The 22402-nt window shown below is 45.3% G+C and overlaps 3 protein-coding genes across 7 annotated transcripts; 2 read left to right on the top strand and 1 right to left on the bottom strand.

The window, feature by feature from the left end:
• The first annotated feature begins 3894 nt into the window (after positions 1–3894).
• Positions 3895–8719, top strand: ptpdc1b (protein tyrosine phosphatase domain containing 1b). 4 transcript variants are annotated; one of them, XM_060042607.1, is made up of 10 exons: positions 3895–4329; positions 4966–5066; positions 5503–5668; positions 5772–5852; positions 5960–6078; positions 6246–6356; positions 6532–7502; positions 7624–7806; positions 7887–7997; positions 8083–8719. In XM_060042607.1, the coding sequence occupies exons 2-10, from the start codon at positions 5039–5041 to the stop codon at positions 8212–8214; spliced, it is 1902 nt and encodes a 633-aa protein (XP_059898590.1). In that variant the 5' UTR covers positions 3895–4329; positions 4966–5038; the 3' UTR covers positions 8215–8719. The 4 variants fall into 4 exon arrangements, with proteins under 4 accessions (XP_059898590.1, XP_059898613.1, XP_059898572.1 ...); XM_060042589.1 differs by having other exon boundaries at positions 3898–4341; positions 4979–5066; positions 6219–6356; XM_060042511.1 differs by having other exon boundaries at positions 3899–4329; positions 6219–6356.
• fbxw12 (F-box and WD repeat domain containing 12) lies at positions 8482–13831 on the bottom strand. The gene is made up of 10 exons (XM_060042759.1): positions 13494–13831; positions 13339–13376; positions 12685–12854; positions 12333–12457; positions 11863–12069; positions 11606–11770; positions 11279–11489; positions 10860–11041; positions 10618–10748; positions 8482–8874 (listed from the first exon to the last, which is right to left on the bottom strand). The coding sequence occupies exons 1-10, from the start codon at positions 13683–13685 to the stop codon at positions 8775–8777; spliced, it is 1521 nt and encodes a 506-aa protein (XP_059898742.1). The 5' UTR covers positions 13686–13831; the 3' UTR covers positions 8482–8774.
• A 389-nt stretch (positions 13832–14220) lies between these two features.
• On the top strand, positions 14221–22127 carry LOC132450752 (protein Wnt-7a). Of its 2 annotated transcripts, none has more exons than XM_060042959.1 (4): positions 14221–14702; positions 15219–15419; positions 18021–18292; positions 20129–22127. In XM_060042959.1, the coding sequence occupies exons 2-4, from the start codon at positions 15323–15325 to the stop codon at positions 20609–20611; spliced, it is 852 nt and encodes a 283-aa protein (XP_059898942.1). In that variant the 5' UTR covers positions 14221–14702; positions 15219–15322; the 3' UTR covers positions 20612–22127. The 2 variants fall into 2 exon arrangements, with proteins under 2 accessions (XP_059898942.1, XP_059898868.1); XM_060042885.1 differs by having other exon boundaries at positions 15193–15419.
• Positions 22128–22402: the final 275 nt, after the last annotated feature.

The raw sequence follows: 22402 nt of genomic DNA, 5'->3' as shown, positions 1-22402 counted from the left end.
CCAAGGTACAATAGTGCTACAGTTGCGTACACAATAACACTAGCCCATATCACTCCTATTTCTTTGCGTCCATTTTGAAGCTACAACTGCGTCAGTCACCTCTATGAATGTCCTCGGCGCTAGGTAGAGCCAGAACCATGAACCTCGTGATCTTCGCCCTCGAACGCAAACCTGAGATATTTCCTGTGTGACGGGTGAACTGCAGCCAACACGACCAAATTAGGCCGTGCACAGAGCTGGAAAAAGGTAAGCTTGTATCTCGAGGAGCTGTAATACCGGTCAAACACACTTGTCAGGGCGAAGAATTAACATTTTAACGACTTCAACATTGTCACCATTGTTGCGCCGGAACACAAATGAGACATCTAGGAGGAGCAGGTGAATTCTGTCCACCGATGGCAGGCGGGGCCATGAAGCCATAACGGAGCATCCAGCAATAAGGTTAGCTGGTGAGGTGATGGGCAGCTGTGACAATTTCTCCCATGCCTGACAATATCCACGACGATACACCGACCCTGGACCTTTGATCGGAGGTCGTCGCCAAGGTGTACCATGTAGCAAGTATTGGTACACCGTTAGTACGAAAGATGACACTGTAACTCCAGAGAAAGGATGCTGTACATTTCAGGCTGTAATTTAAAGCATTACCAATTAAATTTGTCCTTGGTTTATCAGGATGTAGGCCTAATGCCTTGTCTAAGTCATTTATTATATTATGGATGCAAATCTGTTTTGGCTCTGAAAGGTCACACATGCACACCCACACACAAGCACAAATGATATTCATGAAGACAAACAAACAACAAAATACATCCACGCATAAAGCTGCATGCAAATGAAGAGACCCATTCCAACATTCTCAAACTAAAATGCAAAGACAGAGAAAGACAAACATGTTGACACCATCCACAGTGTTACATTTTAACGTCTGATTCTTCTCATGGGCGGTGACAGACAAACATATTACAGTTATTACATCACATTTTTTTATTATAACAAAATTATAACATATTTTGGGATGGATTACAAAAAAAGAAATTTTAAAAATATAAATCATTTGGATTTCCCCAGAAGGTTGATCAGAACATTTATAAGTCATTCATTTGCCTTGATTGTGTATGATGAATGCAAAACAGTCTTTTTGCCTACAAGCCACGCAATTCTGCAAGCCACACAAACCAAGACCCATTCCAACAGGCAAAGACAGAGAAAGACAAACAAGTGGACAAAGTCCACAGTGTTACATTTTAACATTTGCTTCTTCTCATGGGCCATGCTAGCCTAGCTAACGCCAGACCTCATCTCAATCTACATTGAGATGAGCCTATTTCGTGTCTAGTAGCGCAAAATGAAATCGCGCGCAAGGCAGCATGGGTATACCAACCGTGCCAGATTAAATTAAAATAGTAATTGTAATTAGGGAGAGATGATTAGAGAGTATAAACAATGACATTTTTACATACGAGTATTCACTTAAAACAAATAAATTAGATTTCTCCAGAAGGTTCACCAGAACATTTATCAGTCATTTATTTGCGTTGTTTGTATTTGATGAATGCAGGCTCACACACACACATACACATACACACACACACACACACACACGCACGCACGCACGCACGCACAACGCACGCACGCACGCACGCACACACACACACACACACACACACACACACACACACACGCTAAAACACACTCACAGAAAAAAGAAATATAAGTAGAAGGTTAGACAATAGGCGTAAACAAAAATTGTACAGCTCTCTGGACTTATGTATCTGTGCTCTGGCCTGAGGGCTGATGACACAAACATTAATTGTGCAAGCCTTCACTTATTCAAATTTCAAAGTGTCTTTTGCAACCAGAAGCATTATGGCTGCCTGCGTAACGTGGGTTTCATGTCTTTGCATTCATGTTTCAATATTTGCCTGCTATCTTTTCACTCTGTCGTTTAATAACAATTTAGGGATTCCGGATATAGACATATGTTCCTCATTGGTTGAACCATGCAATGTTACGTTTCATGCAATGATTTGAACTTTAGACGGACATGCAATATCAAGAGCTTTTCAGCAACAAAGATATACATTTTTCACCATGTCCCTCTCTCTGTTTACAGCACACCATAATTGTGCCCTTGGTGCTTGTGGAGATGGACATTCAGAATCATGTATATAATTCCAGAATTAAAGGGGCTACACTGATATTGTTCTCTTGTCTACTCTATTTGACATGGTAGGCTATATCTGCATTCTGCAAATACTCTTCTATTGTAATTCTGTCGTTTCCAGAATTGGCAGCATTAGCCATATATTTTGTGACCATCATTTGCAACTGGAGACTGTTGACTATGTGTTATAAAATGGCTATTTCGTATTATGTTGTAGTGTAACAAAGCCCACCTCATTTTTTAAAATGTAATAAATCTCCTGAATCTCCTCAGGTATTTTGGCTTAACCTCATTGGCAAAATAAACCTTATCAGTGTATTTGTATTAATGGGAGTTTTTGATGGCTGGTGTTATCTTCTGTATCTGCTCGGTGAGAAGCTCAGTGGCAGAATCTGGGGCAATCTAGGTAAAATAAATGACAATCTTTACACACGGATTCATTTTGTGAAACATGCCACAAAGTTACTTTTATATCCATATCTTTCGATAACCACGATGTGTCTGAAATCATGTTTAAAAAAATAGGCATTTTTGCATTTCATCAACCTGTCTTCATGGATTGTTCTTCCTTGTCCGACAGGGCCTGAGAAGAACAGGTGTTAACGAGTGTGAGTGTTTAAGATCAACAAGAACCTGAGACCTGTTCTGGAGAGCATGGGACCACCAGACCACATCTCTGACTCTCTTTGGACATTGGAAGATCTAAGATGTGCTCTATCCAAGAAAAAGGAAACCAGATAACAGGGGTCAGAGATGGTCCCTGACGTTTACAGTAATTCTACAGTCAGTCACCTTTTGTGTCCTCTGATCTTTCTTTGTAACTGAAGACCATAACCTATAGCCTGCCTCTCTGACCCCTCTCTCTCTCTCTCTCTCTCTCTCTCTCTCTCTCTCTCTCTCTCTCTCTCTCTCTCTCTCTCTCTCTCTCTCTCTCTCTCTCTCTCTCTCTCTCTGATTATTTTAAAATATGAGTTATTAAAAACATTGTCGTTTTGTGAGTATTAAGGGAATTTTACTGTCGTTGGCCTGTGCGTTCATTACTATCGGGCAGTAATTCAATACAACGCATCGATGCTGAGAGTAGTCCCTCTTTGCAGAGCTCGGCAGGGTGCTGCAGGAGGCGATCTACATCGTGGCCATGGGCATTGCTTGAGTGAGGGGGAGCTTAGGCCTTTGCACTGGCTCTCGCCATGTCAGTTGTTTGGAGCAGGGTGAGAAGCTTTGAGACACTTCTCTAAACTGTTCCTCATTAACAGGAGATGGATGGGCTCAGCCAGGTAAGCCTGACGTAGAGAGAGTTGGCATTGAGAGAGGCGGGCCATTGTCCCACAGACCGTCATCACTGACGTTCTTGGACAGGCTTCAGACAAGGCGCCTTGCCAATAAGTTCCTTATAAGGGAGGATCACGGCCGCAGCCATGTCATCCATGGGTATACTTTAACACCTATTGCACCCATGTCAGCCCAGGTGGGCCATTGAGGTCTGGTCAGACGAAGCGGAAGCACCTCTCTAAATGAGGGGAGGCAGGCCGGGTTCAACAAGAGATCGGGCTCAGAGCTGTCCAGATGGAGCTCCAAAGCCACTCAGGCCTTTGATTAAAAAGTTCACAAGGTACTGGATTAGTTGTCTGCAGAAACCTGAAAAGTCCAGCTGCTAATATTCCTATTCACAAAGGATACCAATAATTGGTTCATTGTTTCTATTGAGTTGAAGCCAAGGGTTAATTATCTCCTACTGAACTGTGATGTGGTGTTGCAGCCTCACGGTTTTAGCAGGCGCAGTATGCTACTCTTAACCTCGTCTTTTAATGAGATTACCAGCCTAATCCACATGGAGTCAGGAATAGCACAAAAGCATTTCTCAATTGACACTGCATATGAACAGACACCCGCAGTGTAGAATTATTAAAGGGAGACAAATGAATGAACTCTGTAAACTCCCTGAGGCCATCTACAGAAGAACACAATTGTACATTTCTAGCTCCGTCGGGCTACTGTCCTACTAAAGAGAGATAATCCCAGACCACTCAAATTCAGTCAAGGCTCCAGCAGTGCTTATCTGCAGCTTGACAACGAGGAGAACGACGAAAGCTTGAGAAACGTCAGAGCGAAGAATCCTTCATGGTGTCTTTCTGGAGGTGGTGGATCCATTATCGCTCATTCTTTTGATACAGGTAGGGCATCTTACGTGTTCATTAGGTAGATGGAGTGGATTTTACCTTGTTTTTTCACCGGCAACTGGTAGAACATTTGAAACAATGCTATAAAATGCATTTTCAATGGAGCAGATATAATAGCCTACCTTTGTCACATTAGGCTGATTTATAGCCTGCCTCTCTCTAAATATTTTACAATATAAGTTATTAAAAACATCGGTAGTTTTGTGATTATTAATGGGAAATTCACTGTTAATGGCCTCTGTGTGGCCATTATTATCGTGCACTAATGCAATATAACGCATCAATGCAGAGAGTAGCTCCCTCTTTGCAGAGCTCGGCGGGATGCTGCAGGAGGCGATCTACTCTGTAAAATGCATCTTCAATGGAGCAGATCTAATAGCCTTACTTTGTCTTGGGTCTGTCACATTTAGATAATGGATCCCTGCTAGTTTCTATATTGTACAGTCACGTTTGCATTTGTCTTTTATCTTATATTAAACCCAGAGATACATTTTAATTTACTTTGCTGTAATTTGGGAATTGTTTGTGCTAGAACTTTTGAAGACATGTCTCCTTGTAGGAGTTTCAATTGAGCTTATTCAATTGAATAATCACTAGGTTGATAAGCGGTATAACAACATTTTGTTTAAAGGTTCTGCTATGACTGTGGATGATGGTGTGAGTGGCTGGCCATTTGGCATTCCATATCAAGATGAGAAGCGGAATGCTGCTGGATTATGGTGGGTGAAAATACACATGGGAATGACTACGCTGTGATTTACCAGGTTATGTGTTGGTCTTTAAACCAACGCTGTACTTCTCAGCCCACTTTTAATGTGATTGTCTTACCTTGACGCAAGCCAACCGACCCGGATTAGAATGGTCTAATTGAGATCCTGCCAGTGACAGCCCCTCGCTCAGAGGCTCTGATTGTCTTAAGTCTCGTGTCATGTTGCCTGTTAAATATGAACCCAATATTTTAGATTTAAACATAAATACGCAATGCACCATGATTTCCATCATATCGTTAAAACAGTGAGATAATGTGCTCCTTTCTTAGATATCGTATGAATAAGTTATAAACATGTAGACATCCAGAACACATGGTCAGTTTACCAACGACCACATCAGGTGGGTCCTCATTTTCGTCTCTCTCTTTATCCTCGTCATGTATAGTCCGAGCCCCGCGGGCCAAGTACACCATGATGGGGGAAGTGGTTCGCTATGTCATCCCTGGACCCTTGCAGTGTTCTATGGGCTGTGGAGGTCAGGCCTGCAAGTACGAAAACCCGAGTTGCTGGAGTGAGGAAGATCAGGCCATCGTGGGCTTGTATTCCTCATGGTGAGCAGTGAAGCGTTGTTCTAGAATACATTGAATTTTTTTGCATGCATGCATCATATTGCGCTCTAATTGCAATTCATGTCAATCGTTTCCATCGTTGCAGGGTCACCGATGATCTCCTTGCCATGTCCAGACCCTCAACAGAGATCATAGAAAAGTATAAAATTATAGATCAATTCAAAAGGTACATCAGCTTTTTTTTTTTTTTTTATCCTTTGGGAGCTGTTTTTCATGTCAGGATTTGTTGATGTTAAAGTAATGGCATGTGTGTTTCTTTGTTTGCATTTCAAGAAATGGCATAACTACAGTGATCAACTTGCAGAAGCCCGGGGAACACGCCAGCTGTGGTAACACCCTTGAGCCCGACAGCGGCTTCTCCTACCGCCCGGAGGTTTTCATGGCCAATGATAGTGAGTGATGTCAGACTAGTAACATGGTTGTCTTCTTTGATGTATTTTTGATGTTTTCCAGGGGCTGCCTATCGCCTCTTCTCTTAAATGATCTCAAACATATGAAAACTAAACGTAATAACCTTTCCCCCTCCAACCAGTATATTTTTACAATTTTGGCTGGGAAGACTATGGTGTGTCCAACAACGCAAACATACTTGACATGATGAAAGTCATGGTGTTTGCGATGCAGGAGGGGAAAATAGCAGTCCACTGCCACGCTGGTCTAGGAAGAACAGGTGCGGAAATATAATATATGTAAAAATAATGTAATTATAAATTATAACAATCATTCTAATTAGTAATAGGGCTGTTATAGTATTTATTTTGGGTATAATAGTATAGAATATAATTGGCGGAGGGTTCCAATGAATTTAAACAGTTACGATCATTAGTGGTCTTCTTCCACTACAGGGGTATTGTTAGCTTGTTTCCTGGCCTACGCCTCCAGGATGACGGCGGACCAGGCCATCATCTACGTGCGCGCCAAGCGTCCCAACTCCATCCAGACCAGAGGTCAGCTGCAGTGTGTCCGGAGGTTCGTCAGGTTTCTCGACCCTCTGAGGAGCGTGTTCTCGTGCGCCTCCCCCCGCTCCTCCCCCTTCACCCTGAGGCAGTTCCTGGTCCGCCAGAGACACATGCTGCACGGCCTGGAGCGACGCGAGATGAGACACCTGCCCAAGATCATCCAGCTGGTGTCCCGGCTGCTGGTGGACATCGCCGAGAACCGGGAGGTCATCGAGGAGGACATCCTGGAGGCCCCGGACATCAACGACGTGGAGATGAGCCTCAGCCTCATGGAGAAGATGAGCATGGAGTACGGCCCGGGGGGCCGGCCGCGCCTCCCCGGGCCGCCCACCTTACCCAGGCACGCCAACGAGCCCGCCATCTTCTACCACCGCAAGAGTCTCAGCTACAGCGACTCGGACCTGAGGCGGCTCGGCCCGGAGCTCAGCTTGCCGGGTCAAGCCTCGTGCTCCCTGTCCACGGGTCACCTCAACATGGCCTGCATGATGCAGCCTGCCCGGCTGGCTTCCCTGGGCCGAGGGCAGAAAGGTTCCATTTGGGAGCAGAAGAATCTCACCACCGAGAATGGCTCCCTCGTGCTGAAAAGGAAAAAGGAGGTCTTTCATCGCACGGGGTCCTTGGAAAACGACAAGGGATCGTCCCCCATCGGCAGCTTGTTGTTCAGGTGGAAGAGGGAGCAGAGGGCCGGGTTGAAGCGGTGCCCTTCTGGAGATTGCGAGGAGTCGGAGGTCCCCTTCATCACACTGCAGACAGAGCTCTCTTTGGAAGCTAGGAGGCTACTGGTGGCCCAGGCACTGGCTGTGGATCTGACCCAGGATGGTGAAGACCAACACCGGCACACAGTCTCTTTCTGGCAGGTACTTCATTCACTCATGTCCACATACACCACACACACTTCACTAGCATTCAAATTGACATGGTCAGTTCCATCCATCCGAGAGGATGTGCGGTGAGTCTGGCGGTGTGTGCCATTGGCAGGCAGAGCTGAACCACGGCGGGGCCTGGGAGAGGCTGTGTATGGAGAGGGATCCATTCATCTTGACCGGACTGATGTGGGCTTGGCTGGAACAGCTCAAAGAGCCCGCTATCGACCGCGGGGCTGCCGAGAGCCTGGACCCCAAAAACACAGACTCCCAGACCGTACTGGATACGCTGGACCAGGTCAGAAATGCCATCACCATGATCTTAACTCCTCTCAAACACCGCTAAATACTATAATAATATTTTTTCGTTATCCCAAGGCTCCCAGAATCACATTGGTGTGTGTGCTCGACTGCATGGCCCGTTTGTTGTCGATACCAGAGGACCTGGAGAACGCCTTCCTGCGACGCACCATCAAGGCTTTCACAAAGGTCAGAAAAACTATTTAAGTGTTGTCCTGTACAAAATATAATGACTTCTCTGACTAAAATACTCGGTCTGCCTGCCTTTCAACAGCTGGAAGACGACTCAGAAGGAAAGAGCGTGTACGAGAACATGGCGGTCGTGCTCAAGTTGGTCCTTTTGGACATGAGACTGAAAGCCATTGAAGAGGACGAGGCTGCCAATGTGTTGCTGTCCAGCAAATAGTCACTCACAAATTCTTATGTTGTGTAGCTTCACACTCAGTTGTGTAATGACAGGCTGAGACCGTTTCTGTGCCTTGCACCATATTGAATAATAATTCATAATACTTAGGGCCTTTCAAGCCTTCTTAAACATTAACTTACATCATGATGGAGTACAGCGAATGTATTAAAGACCAAATCATAGAGCAGTTTTTTACAGTACAGTATATGCCTTAATACTCACAAAAAGATACACCGAAATATATCAGCCACAAAAGTACGACAAATATAGATTTTACAGATTATCTTGAAGGGTTTACCTTACCAAAAGGCATTTTACAAACATAATTAGCCACAATATATATCAATGCCTCTTCCATTACAGTAGCAACAAACCGTGATGTTGACATATAAACCCATTTGTTAAACATGCACATGTTCATGTTATGCCTAGTTGCCGAAGCACAATACGTTCTTCTGTTCAGTTCTGTGTGACAAAAATAAAAAGCAAGCAAAACTCCTTCTGATGGGCCGTGTCCCCTGCCTCGTTCCAAGCGTCTTCCCAGGGGGCCTCCAGGGCCCTCAGGAGGTAAACGTGTACACCCTCAGGACATCCTTTCCATCTCGGCCCTCTGCACAGGCCACGATGCTGGAGTAGTCACAGTCCACGTGAGTGAACCCCCTGGAACACACAACACAAGCCCCCAGGAGTGAAAGACTAGCACACTAGTAGTATGATGAAGTTACTAAGATTAAGAGGACCAAACCCGCCTTGGTGATCAAGCCATTGTGTCAGTGAGCCCTCACTGGTGTCTATTTGTTCAAATCTCTTCATGTGCTAGTTCTGCTGAAGAGCCTCTTGCGCCACTATAACACCTGCCACAAATGTAGAGCATAGCAATACAGCACTTTGGGCTTTGTGGTAAGATATCTAGTAAAGTACTTGCGTTTTGATACAATGATACAAAACAAGTCGATACAAGTTGACTCTATACTCTGTGATCCCAATATAACAAAGTGTTGTTGGGCATCCGTGGTCTACTGGTTAAGGAGTTGGACCGGTAACCAGAAGGTGGCCGGTTTGAATCTGATCGGTTGGCAAAAATATGGATGGGAGGAGTAGTTGTGCAGCCCTCTCCTACGTCCTCATCCACGGATGAAGTGCCCAAGAGCAAGGCACCTGAAACCCCCACCTGCTCCCCGGCCGCTGCACTGCAGATGCGTGCCTGGGGTCTCATTTATAAAACTGAGCGTGGGATCGTTACTAAAAGTGTACGTACACCCAAAGAACACGTTATGTGTGCACCAAAAAATATTCAGACTTATAAAACCCTGCGTACGCACACCTCTCAGCAATCTTTGCTTTATAAATCACAGAGTGCCTACAAGTGTGCGCAGCTGAATCAGCTTCACGTTCAGCCCTGTATACGCCCCTTTTTAACCATAAATGGCCAATGCAAACGACCTCATGAATGCGATCTGCATATAAAACAGACTCAGATGCAAGTATTATGTCTTGTCGGAAACAATGGCAGAAGGACCGAGAAAAGCAAAAAAGCACACTTGGGATTTAATTGACATTTGATTATGTGTTTACAGTGTCACATGAAAAAAATTATGTTATTGACACATGTTGGACAGATGCTTTATTCCATGCAGTCGTGCCGTCAGTGGACAGTATGGAGTGACGGGATTAAATATAGAGATATCTTTTTCATTTCTATTCTAAGGAGATGTTTCTGGAGTTATAACTGGGAAATAACACAATTGACTTAAATTATTCTGATTACATAGATTTAATGCATGATACGGGTTGAAATTAAATTTATGAAGGGCGATGATAAAACATAATCGTTCTTCTCACTCAACAATTCTTCGGTCTGACTTCAGTTCACCACTGTGTCGCCAATTCTCCTTTTCCTCCAAACCATGCGTACGCATGGGTCAGAGTTTGCTTAGGGCTGCGCACATTCTCCCGTCAAGTTAGTTTTTTATAGATCACAACCTTGCCGCTGAAAGTCACGTACGCCAATTTCAGTCCCGTTTTGTGCGTACGCAACGGTTATAAATGAGACCCCTGGTGTGAGTGGGATTAGCCGTTACAAGCCGATTTTTTAAATCTGCCTCTCCTGACATCACAAGTGGGCGTGTCCACCTAGATTTATGACGGATACATGAGCAACGTTTGCTACAGTCCACTGGGTGGGTTGGTAGACGGATCTATCCAGCACACATCTAGGTGCACATGCCCACTTGTGATGCCTTTAAGTCATCTTTAAGAGGATGCACATTCTGATGGGATTTGTCCAGACAAAAAAAACAGATTACCTGCTTTGTGGTGTTGCAATATATGTTGTCTAATGATACAATGAAACATTGCCTAGATGTTGCTAGCTGGGATTTCCATCAAACCAGTATGCTGTACCTGGACATGGTGTGCGAGCCGCCCAGCAGGTGGTAGCGGTTTTCCAGGGTCAATCCTTTGTCTCCGTCCTCCTTCCACGTCAGCACCCGTAGGGAGAGGTCCCTCGACGCTGTCACAACACGGAAACTATCCTGTAGGCCACATTTTATCCATCAATACCCAGGCTCCGTTGGATCCTCATTTCTTGCAATACTTGATATTTGTTGGCTATTTTTCCACACAATCCAACGCATACACCTTACCACACTGATGGAGGAGATGGGTTCAGTGTGGTTCTTGAAGCTAGCGAGACAGACTCCCTGTAGCGAGAAGAGCCAGAGTTCCTGGTCAGCCGCCACCACTAGAGCGCTGCTGTCCTTGGCTTCCAGCAAGATGTCAGAAGCTCTGCACTTTAACCGCAAAGTAGACGATGCCACCTGCTGGACTAAAACGGCAAAAGAGTTCAAAGACGTACACACCACCACCACCACCACCACCACTACCACTACTACTACCACTACTACTACTACTACTACTACTACTACTACTACTACTACTACTACTACTACTACAAGGGCTCAGTCTCACCGGCCGTATCTGAAGATATTTTTCTAATGGATCAGATTTTGTATCAGGAACAGAGAGCCTCATTAGTAAATCAGCGGCCAGACATAATCTTCACCCTGGATCTCCGTCTTGTACTTGGTCTTTTTCATGTTGACGTCCAACACAGTGAGGGCTTTGTCCACCGAGCGGTGGCCCAGGGGATGGATGGTGGCCAGCCGGGCAGGTTGGGTGGGTATGAAGACAGCCGCTTGGCACTCGGTGACTGGCAGACACTGGCACTGGGGCTCCCCCTCAGAGGCAGAGGTCAAGCTCTCAGCGTAGATCACCTGCCACACACAATGGATGCCGTTGTCATGATGTCATCGTTAGAGTCCAACAGGGAGATGATGAGGGAAGGGACCACGTCCCGCCAGCTGAGAATACAGCTCACTTGGGAAAATACCTTTGGACTGGAATTAGCGTTGTTTTTGGATGCAGCGAAGACCCACTTCTTGTCCGGAGAAACGAGCAGTAGGTTGACCGGAAGAGAGTCACATACAAGTAATTGGGAACTTAAAGACAAAGCAGGGCGGACTAAAGTGGACAAGAATCCTTGATTGGTTCCTACCTGTGAAACAGAGAAACATGTTAGTTGTTCTTGATTATCAGGATCATCAATATAGGCTGTGGTACTTATGAGTACTAAGCGCCGTCTCTTACAGAGAGGAAGGAGTGGTTGTTGATGGTGTACTGTAGTAATGAGCAGTGCGGAGATCCTGAAGCGTAGGAGGCCAATTCCACGCCCGTTCGACCCTGCCAGGTCTTGACAAGGCCCGTGTAGTCTACCGTCATCACTACCCCTTGCTCTCGGTCACAGACCATAGCAGTCAACGGGCTTTGGACAGGACTGCACCACAACTGTTCCCCCTAAAAACAAGAAGAATAGAAAGAAATTAAACTCAATGTCAGATATGATTGTGTCTATGTGTGTGATTTTACCAGAAGTGAAGTAGAACCAATTGCCAGATGAATATTGAACAGGTGGCCTTATAACCTTACACTATAAGCTATCTATGCACAACAAGTATGCCCTAGCATAATGTGAATGCTGCCACGTGAAAAGGTCACTATTTCGGCCGTTAGGGTAAGCAATGGTTGAAGGAATGGGTAAACCCGTTCTGCGAGTGAACCTTTTGGACATCCCAGGCCCGGACGGTTCCGTCGGTGGAGGCGGTGCAGATGGTGGCCTTTCCGCCGCCGACGTCAGCGAAACGGGCCTCGGTGCCCTCCAAGTACCCCAAGCCCACCACCCTGCCTGGGGGGGCCACCAGCCACACCAGACCAAGAGATACATGGAATAAATACTATTATAGAACAGAGAACAAGAGGTACACAAAGATAGAACAGTGTTGCACATGAGATCAAAACTACAGTCCATGGGACTAAATAAATGGTGGAAGGGAAACCAGCAGTAGAAAAGAAGAGGAAGAGAGAGAGAGAGTATAGTTTGTTTACCAAGAGGGAGAGCGGGGCAGGTCATACCTGTATGGCCTCTCAGACTATTGCAGGTGAAGTCAGCACCGGCCCGCCCTTTGGACATCTTCTCCTCCAGGTGGGAGCGTCGTAGGAAGTATCTCTTCCATGCTTGTCTCTGGTTCTCACATCCAACCACCGCCACGTTGCAAAAACCCCAGTGCTGAAGGCACAGCCGCCTGGAGGGCAAAACAAAGGACAATGCACTCGGTCGGAGTTGGCTTGTGTATAAAACTTGTGATGGGGCTTACAGTGTAATTGATTCAGATTAAGGAAGGCCTTCTAAATAGCACACATGACTATTGTTATCAGTTATTACGGATCTGCTTAACAAACTTTACATTGGTTGACAAAGCTACAAGCCAGGGTGTTCTTTTTTTCTTTGTGTTGTAACTTGTTATCCATTTTCAATGCACGAAAATGTAATGCATTTATGAGATTTTCCTAAATCCATTAGCCTATATTGAACACAAAAGAGCCAAACCCCATCCTCAAATTCCCAGGGTCTCAGAGACAGAATATAAACAATAACAACGTCAGATGAATGCGACGTTCCCATGGCAGCATAGTATAACTGTATCCTAGATGAAAACATGACAATTAATCAAAGAAAGAAATGACGCGTAGACCATGTTCTATGCTTATATACGCCACAGGACTCACCTCCACAACCAGGAAGTCTCCGCAGCTTCATGCCAGTCCTAGAAATGCACACAAACACACTTGACGTTGAATAGGAATCAATCAACATATCTAAAGATACTTTGCTAAAAAAATAAAAACACCAGTAATACTTCCGCAATATGCCCTCTTCTTACCTGAGAAACACTTGAGGCGTTAATCAATTGGTTGTAATCAAAGAAAGTAAAAATATGAATGAGGCAATCTTTATTAATGTGTGGATGGCACGCTTCCATATCTTCACTAAACTTACTGAAATTCAACTCCAAGTAAAAAGAGTGCTTCACCCAAATCGCAGTCAGATGACTACGGAAATAATAATAGGACATGGGGGATCCTTTGAATATAGCTGTACGCCTGTCGCTCTCTTTGAGGCCACCAGATGGTGCTCTAGTGAAAGATAGGTCACCTTCCTGCAGATAGGTGTGCAGGAAACTTACAGGACCCAGGGCGCACCTGACGTTCAAAAACTAACTTCCGAGAGGGCGGAGGAATTTACCTTCAACACAAGCGCAAGTTAAAGCAAATTACTGGTTCTTACTATAAGTACTTTATAATTCAAATGTGTATGTCAAAGAAAATGTAAACTTTATAAAATAATTGAATGTTACGTGATCACGCCTTCCCTCCGTATAGGGGATTTTTTTCGCTTTATTTTTATCGCTACAATTTATTTATTATAAGATAACTCGGTCACGGCGGCCAAAATAATAACAATCTCCTCCGATCAATCAATGAAGGTAAAACCACACAAGTGCAGTTGTCTTGGGATTGAGCCCTGGCGGGATTCCACAGCGGGGCCCCATGTCTCTGCTGAACACGCCCCAGATGGATGAGCCTGATATATAACCAGGACCTGCGGGTAGCAGGGAAACTGTGAGAAAGAGATAATCGCGCCGCACTCACCCAAGGGTTACCTGTGACACCCTCGCAATGACAAGAGGGTGCAGCAAAGGGGCAACGTAAAGGGACTTTGGATGATATTATTCCGTCGTTTTTGGGCGTAGGCCTACATTTTTGATATTCGTGATCCGGAGGACCTTGGGATTTACCTGCGGCCGTGTTGTTCGACCGGGGAATAAACTAACTTTTCATCACCTCGCTTTAGTTGCATGCAGCCGTGAGTGTGTGTGTGGGGGTCGGTGTGTGTGCGCGCGCGTGTGTGTGTGTGTGTGTGTGTGTGTGTGTGTGTGTGTGTGTGTGTGTGTGTGTGTGTGTGTGTGTGTGTGTGTGTGTGTGTGTGTGTGTGTGTGTGTGTGTGTGTGTGCGTGCATGATGAGTCGGAGAACGCGGCGCTGGATATTAAGGGTTTTACTTTGCCTAGGGATTGTTTATTTAAAAATTGGGTGAGTTGCTTTTGTATCTTGGCGTAATTCCAAAATACTAACCTGTACGTTTCTGAATCAAAAATCAGCCCATAGTGTTATAAAGTTAATAAGAAGCCTCATCATTGTAGGCCTATTTAATATTTTTTTTCCCATATTATCTCATTTTGAAGTGTTTGGCCTCCTGCATGATTATTGCCGCGTTTTGCTTTAAAAAACGACGCGTTGGCTCGACCTCTCCTGCTAACTGAGCGATGCATGCCTCCTTGATCATTTATCGATCAGGCATGTGCTACTTGATTCATTTAGTTTGTGTTAAATTATCAAGTATATGCTGCTACGATTGTGTTATTAATAATATCACGTTTTTATTGATTTATTTGGTCTGCTTATGGTCTAGGTTAACTATTTGGAACACGCCTAAACAAAGTCCTATCATATCAGTGTCCAGTAGAATAACACACATACAGGGATGCCACTTATGTCAGTTCCGTCGTTATTCTATTCACAGTGGCTTTTCGTCGGTGGTCGCCCTAGGTGCGAGCATCATCTGTAACAAGATCCCTGGTCTGGCCCCACGGCAGCGGATCATCTGCCAGAGCCGCCCCGATGCCATTATCGTCATCGGAGACGGAGCCCAAATGGGCATCAACGAGTGTCAGTTCCAGTTCAAAAACGGCCGCTGGAACTGCTCTGCGCTCGGAGAGCGGACGGTCTTCGGAAAAGAGTTGAAAGTGGGTATGTTGCCTGTCAGTTCAAATTTGATTACAGTTATTGATTTTTTGTTGCCACACATTTACACGTTCTGCATATTTCTGACAAAGAAACATGTTTATCCATTAAGATGTAAACTTCTCCTTATTCAAAAGGCATTGTTTTTCCTTTTAAAATCCTTTTTACAAGCTTAAATTGTCCCCGACTGTGGTCCGATCTATTGAAACCAATGTACGTTAAAAGCCATCAATTAGATCTACAAAAAATAGGCCTACAACTTCTATAACGAATGGACTACCCGAGTGGAAGTCCTTTGAGTTGATAAAATAAATCAGTAACCAAATTTCTTGAAACATGCTTTGGGATTTATGGTATATAAATCACTATCCTCTTTAGTCTTTCAATTGTAGTTACCGTTTAATAACACTTTTTTTTCCGTATTATATTGACTTTGTCAGATGTCCTTTTCGGTTCATGTATATGATCTCATGTTCTTGATAAATTGCCTTGACTTCTTCATCATGCTGTATAGTGTCACTTACACCGGAGCCTATGTATTGCTGGGGTTTTGCTTTCTGAGCATGTATCAGGAGCCAGAGCGGTAACAAAGCTCTTGTGAAGGTTGGCAGCTTTTCATTGCATCCAGGAACGCTCTCCAGAGACCCAGTCTTTGTCCTGCGGAGCACTGGGTGCTGTGGCTCCTGCTGTAAGGCACTGGATCTTACCACGGGTATAATTTACAGTCAGCAAAAGTTAGGCGGAAAGAAAGGCTTAAATTAACCGAACCGTTCTCAGGGGAGCGGAAGTCAGAAAGAGGTTAAAGTGAACGGATGCTGCTCAGTGGATTCAAAGTGATGGAGAACGTGCGGTTGTTATGAGCTTGATTTGAACATTGTGGATCGTTTTCTAGTTGTGATCATGTGTTCGCTGCTTATTTGTAGATGATTGTGATACATAGTATGCATATAACCTATATACAACAATTCTGTAGGTTTATTTTAACTTATATTAAAGATTGGACGTGTTTGTTTGGGGACAAACTAGATTATTCTGTTGCAGAGGGGATTATCCTTCCATTTTGTTGAAATGGTGTTTCACTATCTGCCTCTTAGAGTTGTAGGCCAAAACTGCCCGGTCTACAGAAACAAGAGAGCAGTCCGGAACCATGACTCTGACAACCTCACCAAATAGATTGGTCTCACAGATCAGATTAGTGGGGGAAAGCCTAATTGTTGCAAATGAATGCCATTGTAAACACACTAAACAGCAAGCCTGAATTGGGCCTGGACGCATGTGGATATATAGACCAGAATGAACCAATGCCTTGCTGCCTAGGTTCATTATACCCCATTATACCCCATTATTGATCAAAGCTTCAAGATATTGGGGAACCAACGGGACAAATAAGAACGCACAAGGTCAAGAGGCGAGCGATACTCAAACAACAAAAGCATCCGACAAGAATCGTCTCATAACATACTCGGTGTGCAAACCCAATAACAGTTGTAGTAGATTCTTTCGAGTATTGTTTTGCGAAATCCCTTCCCTCCCTGTTTTTATTTGACTTCTCAAGCCTTCCGCTGCTGATCCCAGGGCCGGGGAGGCCTCATGCATGCCAGTCTCTCGTTGTTAACCCATGCACTCAGAACTCCGGGGGAAAAATGAACAACACCGCAGCCGGCGGTGTGTGACTTGCACCGACACGCCTTCTTTTTTGGCAGGGATCCCGTTTACTCTATAAAAAAAGAAGAGAAAAAAACGCCACAGAATTGATGCCTCAAATATTAGTCATTTATTGTTTTCAATAGCGAGGGCATTGGTCCATCGTGTGTTAGTCAGAAGCCTGGCAGCTACGCACAGTGAACCTGGTGCACAGGACGAGAAACCTCACTTTGTATCGTAAGGAGATGGACAAGAGGAGATTGTTTACAGATAGATTGGCTGATTATAATGATGATGATAGTGTATTTTACTGAGGTACCGATACAGTCCCCCATATGCAATTGGATATATTCAATCACGTGGTGCCTACATCAGCTGAGGTTGTTTGTATTAGATAAATGAAATCAGCTTCTTATTCTTCATGGCTTCTCTCTGGATTAGCTCATGTCCTTCAACGATGAACCTGACTTTGGGATCCCCCTACGATTAAGGCTAGGTTATCTTTTCATCATATATAGATCATTTAACCACTTCAGTTTGTGTAAATGATTGGTGAGGCGGGCTCGGAATATATTACCTCAGAGTGACGATTCTGATCTTCGTCGCCCTATGAGTTTGCACAGTGTGTACCAGTTTCCAACTGGATCAATAGCTCTTCCTCCCCGACAAGCCTCTTATTCATACGGCCGTATCGACTGAGCCGCAAGCAGCCATTTTGGAGCGTAGAGGCATGACAGTCTCCAGGTCAGGTCGGAGAACACTGCAACCCTTGAGCACGCCTGTCAGCCCAGGCTCTGATGTAACCAAACACACGGTTAATAAGTAATCCGTCTGGAGTCAAATACATCTTCTCACCCACTACGATCTCCCCCCCCCCCCCACCTCCGCCCCCTGTCTTTTTTTAAACCAGGAACGTGTGTTCTCAATCTCGTTTTTTTTCCTCCTTTTGTGTCCTCTCCTCAGGAAGCAAAGAGGCGGCATTCACCTACGCCCTCATAGCGGCGGGCGTGGCCCACGCCATCACGGCGGCCTGCACCCAGGGGAACCTGAGCGACTGCACCTGCGACAAGGAGAAGCAGGGCTACTACAGCAAGGGCCAGGGCTGGAAGTGGGGCGGCTGCTCGGCGGACATCAGCTACGGCCTGGGCTTCTCCAAGGTGTTCATCGACGCCCGCGAGGTCAAGCAGAACGCCCGCACGCTCATGAACCTCCATAACAACGAGGTGGGCCGCAAGGTACGTGGTCACCGGGCGCGCGGGGGATGGTGGGGCTGTGTGGGTGACGCCATAGAAGAGTAACGCTGGTCTTTTGAACCGGAGCTGTTGCAATTCAGTGGTCTCCGTCACATGCTTTGTGTGTGAAGGGGCAGCTTGCCAGCGCTTGTGGGCAGTGAGGCCAAGAGTGAAAAGGCAGTGGAATAAAGGGCTGCTTTTAAAGGGGGGGGAAACTGTTTTCACGTCAGGGTTTGATTACAACTCTGATGCCCACACTGAAAACAAGTTGGCAGTGTACAAAAAGGCATTAACCCCAGCCCCTCATGCTCTGCACTGTTTGGACAGTATGCAGTTACCTTTGCCACATTCCCTGACATGATCTAATATCATAACCCACATCAGGTGTATTGTGTACGTGAAGAACTGAGGCTTTGCTTTTGGCGCTAGTTTTTTTATTCTCAAGAATACACGCCTCCGTCTCTAAAAGACACTACTTTGTTCCAAGTGGTGACGTTAGACGTTAGGTGACAGTTCTTGCAATCAGTAATGTATTCGGATTTCCGTTAAGACCACAAAAGCATCATCACTATTCAAAAGATTCAAAGAGCTGTTTGTGAAGAAGAATGACATCAAGTCTGTACTATCAAGGTGAACTTCAACAGAATCTTAAGGAACTCTGGAGGATTGCTTTGTTACTATCGAAGATAGTAATACCTTATCCAAAGACGGCAAATGATCTCCTTCTACCCAAGAGGCCGGGTTCACACTACAATTGTAAAGGATTCCTTCCACATATTGCACTTGGCAGGGCCCGTCAGTCTTTTCTGCACGCCCAAATTTAGATGGACTGGATCCAGACAGCTACATCGCCCCTCAGTGCCCCTCGCCCCTCACCCGCCGCCCACCTCCCGTCTCCCATTCCCCTCGGCTCCGCCAAGACAATACGCGCACGGATCCAAAAGTATCGGGCAGTGTGCTTTTTTTTTACCTCTTTCGTCCTCCTCTTCTTTCTCTGTTTAATAAATGGGCTCTCTGTTTTAATAGTGAATCCCCCTCCCCATCACCACCAACACCACCACCACCACCACCTCCTCCTTTAATTATGGTAATCACAGCACGGAGACAGCGAGCAGGAGCGGCGCTCACAGAGCCTAGGTCAAAGACGTCCGCACAAAGGCTGTCAGGGGTTTTGGTCACAGGAACCACTGATGGATTAAGGCCCCCCGAGATCCTGAAGGCACCCCCGCAGTAGGGTGCTCCTGTGGGGGTTGTGTTGTTGATCTATTCCACTTCTCCTTCCTCCCACGTCCCGATCACTTTACTTTATTTTTTTTTTGGGGGGGGGGGGGGGGGGGGAGAGACATACATATCATTTTTGAGAACCCGGGTTTCTCCGCTAAGAAACACAGCATACACCTTCTCCCTCGCCCGGCACTTGGCTTTGTCGTCGGTTAGGGATTTAACATTAATCCCACTCAGCACCCCGCCAGACGCACGGCTGACATTTTGTCTGCTGTGGGTGGTGGTTACACACACACACGCACACACACACACACACACACACACTCACAGAGAGCCTGAAACCCGATCCAGTATTTTTGCTTCTGTGTGTACAGTATCACAGTTATGCGGTCGGCTCCTTTCAATCCCCACACCATTAGCCGATTGTTCCATTGTCACATGTATTTCTCACCTCCACGCAAATAAGAGTCTCAAGCTGCTGCCCTGGTTAAAGTGTCTGAATCATGTCTGGGGTGAATCAGCCGTAGAGGGAAACACATAGACGTATTGACACAGCAGCAAGGCCACTGTTTAAACTGTCTTGTGTCTTGTCGTTTGCGTTGCGCCTGCGTACAGGTCCTGGAGAAGAACATGCGTCTGGAATGCAAGTGTCACGGCGTCTCGGGCTCCTGCACCACCAAAACCTGCTGGACTACACTTCCCAAGTTCCGCGAGCTGGGCTACATTCTCAAGGAGAAGTACTCCCACGCCGTGCACGTGGAGCCCGTCAAAGCCAGCCGCCACAAGCGTCCCAAGTTCCTCAAGGTCAAGAAGCCCCACTCCTTCCGCAAGCCCATGGACTCGGAGCTGGTGTACATCGATCGGTCCCCCAACTACTGCGAGGCGGACCACACCACGGGCAGCCTGGGGACGCAAGGCCGCGTGTGCAACAAGACTATGATGCAGCAGATCAGCGGCTGCGACCTGATGTGCTGCGGCCGCGGGTACAACACACACCAGTACTCGCGGGTGTGGCAGTGCAACTGCAAGTTCCTGTGGTGCTGCTACGTCAAGTGCAACACCTGCAGCGAGCGGACAGAGGTGTACACCTGCAAGTGAGAGTATTTATGAGGACGCCGCCCGTGGGCATGTGTGTAGGTTTGTGTGAGTGAGTTTGTGTGTGTGTGTGCGGGTTTTTGTGCGTGCGTGTGTATGTGTGAGTGCATGCATGTGTGTGTGTGTATATGAATGCTAGCTTATTTGTGTGTGTGTGTGTTTTTGTTTTTTATGTCTCTGGGAGTTTTAAGTAAGTGTGAACGTTTAGAGGAACTCTTATGTACACTGTACCACGGCTGGAGACTGCAGCCCAGCCATAGATAACCAGAACTCACTGTTCCAGCAGGGACTCGAAGACGGAGCATACTATTTGTTTTGCACACAAATCCCCAACAGTCCTCCTCTGCGTGGATGTCGTTTTGTTCTCCTTCTGTTAGTGTGCCTGGGATTGAATAATGAATCAGTGCTAGAGAAGGTTCCTCAGTGAATTCCTTCTCCCTGCTGCTGGCACCCCGCGACAGCGTGACTCATTAAGATGACAAGTGGACTCTTCAAAAGACCTTAAGCTATGGAGGCGTATCAACACTCTGAGGAAATAGTTAATGCCAATGCAAATAATCGCAGGCTGTGATTGTTGGACAGTGCAAACTGCTGTTGGTGACTGGCTGGCATTTCAGCCTGATAGAAACGGCAGCCTTTGGGCATATTTAACACTGTATTTAGTAATGAAAACAAAATAGATATTGTTAATTTATTCATTAAAAAGACTACTGATTTTGTCTGTTATTGAAGAAAATTGATGACAGGTTGTGGTTGTGAAAGGTATACTTTGTGGGATTCCAAAACAGGAAAATTTAAAATGATCAAAAAATAAAACGTGGATTTATGAGCGTCAAGTGAAATGCAAAAAAAATGATTACGACAAATCGATCAATGAATGATCAATGTATTGAAAAAAAATCTCAAGTATTGGCCAAAAAGATTGATTTGAAATAAAAGTAATTTGGTAGTGCATGCAATTGAATCACAAAGTATACCTCTCAATAATACATTCGTAATGGATCAGTGCATATAGGTACACACACTGTAATCCCGGGTTGGGCTTGAAGCCGACCGTGACTTCATGCCTTGACCTTCCTCTCAGTTGTCATCCCCCCAACCCCCCCCCCATCCTCTTTGTTTGCTGCTAGTCTAGAAAAGGTATTCTGAGGTCAAAGACTGTAAACTCCCATCAAGCTCACACACTTGTTTAACCAGACCCAGCATTGGCCGATCAGTAACCCTGGCACATTTCCTCCTCTTCTGGTAAATAGTGGTTAATAGATTATATTTTGTGAAATGCTATTTTTATATGGATGTCTTATTTATATCTCTTCTACATATACAGCAGTGGCCCTTTCATCACTGTTGTTAAACCCTTCTAAGCTAATAACGTTATGTTGGTCCCTCGCTGTCACTGCCATAGTTGTATATTGTATGTGATAGAAAAACTGTTTGTAATATGTCTGTGTTCACTACTGTGTTTACTGCCTTTCATGACTACTACCGATGGAATACAGAAACAGATTATCACCTACAACGTGTCTTGAGAGTTTGATTGTCTTTTTTGCTCCTATTTTCTTCCCCTTGGGAAGTAATATGATCCATTTTCCATCATACTGTAGAAGATGTGTTGAGATTCCTGTGATATTCTTTTCACCTATTAGATTTATTATTGACTTACAATGGTACACTCCTTGAAAAAGCTATAGCATGGGAATTGTTAACATCATCACGTATTTCTTTTATTGCCTCACCAAGCTGGCATTCATTAACTTTAGATTAAGATGGATGGATTCCCACAAGGTAAACACA

Source organism: Gadus macrocephalus, chromosome 1, assembly GCF_031168955.1.
Source record: "Gadus macrocephalus chromosome 1, ASM3116895v1".
Lineage (NCBI taxonomy): Eukaryota > Metazoa > Chordata > Actinopteri > Gadiformes > Gadidae > Gadus > Gadus macrocephalus.
Note: the sequence above shows the minus strand (reverse complement) of the source record. Positions and strands in the feature narration are given on the sequence as shown.

Bases quoted from the DNA above. Each gene is read 5' to 3' on its own strand.
- LOC132450752 (XM_060042885.1), top strand. From the start codon at position 14,629: ATGATGAGTCGGAGAACGCGGCGCTGGATATTAAGGGTTTTACTTTGC. The intron at 14,703-15,192 runs GTGAGTTGCTTT...TTCTATTCACAG, and splicing joins ATTGTTTATTTAAAAATTGG to TGGCTTTTCGTCGGTGGTCG. The intron at 18,293-20,128 runs GTACGTGGTCAC...GCCTGCGTACAG, and splicing joins ACAACGAGGTGGGCCGCAAG to GTCCTGGAGAAGAACATGCG.
- fbxw12 (XM_060042759.1), bottom strand. From the start codon at position 13,685: ATGTCCTATTATTATTTCCGTAGTCATCTGACTGCGATTTGGGTGAAG. The intron at 12,070-12,332 runs GTTCACTCGCAG...TCTTGTTTTTAG, and splicing joins GGGCCTGGGATGTCCAAAAG to GGGGAACAGTTGTGGTGCAG. The intron at 11,042-11,278 runs GTGAAGATTATG...TTGCCGTTTTAG, and splicing joins GTACAAGACGGAGATCCAGG to TCCAGCAGGTGGCATCGTCT.
- ptpdc1b (XM_060042589.1), top strand. From the start codon at position 5,039: ATGAGAAGCGGAATGCTGCTGGATTATG. The intron at 5,669-5,771 runs GTGAGCAGTGAA...CCATCGTTGCAG, and splicing joins GTGGGCTTGTATTCCTCATG to GGTCACCGATGATCTCCTTG. The intron at 7,503-7,623 runs GTACTTCATTCA...TGCCATTGGCAG, and splicing joins ACACAGTCTCTTTCTGGCAG to GCAGAGCTGAACCACGGCGG.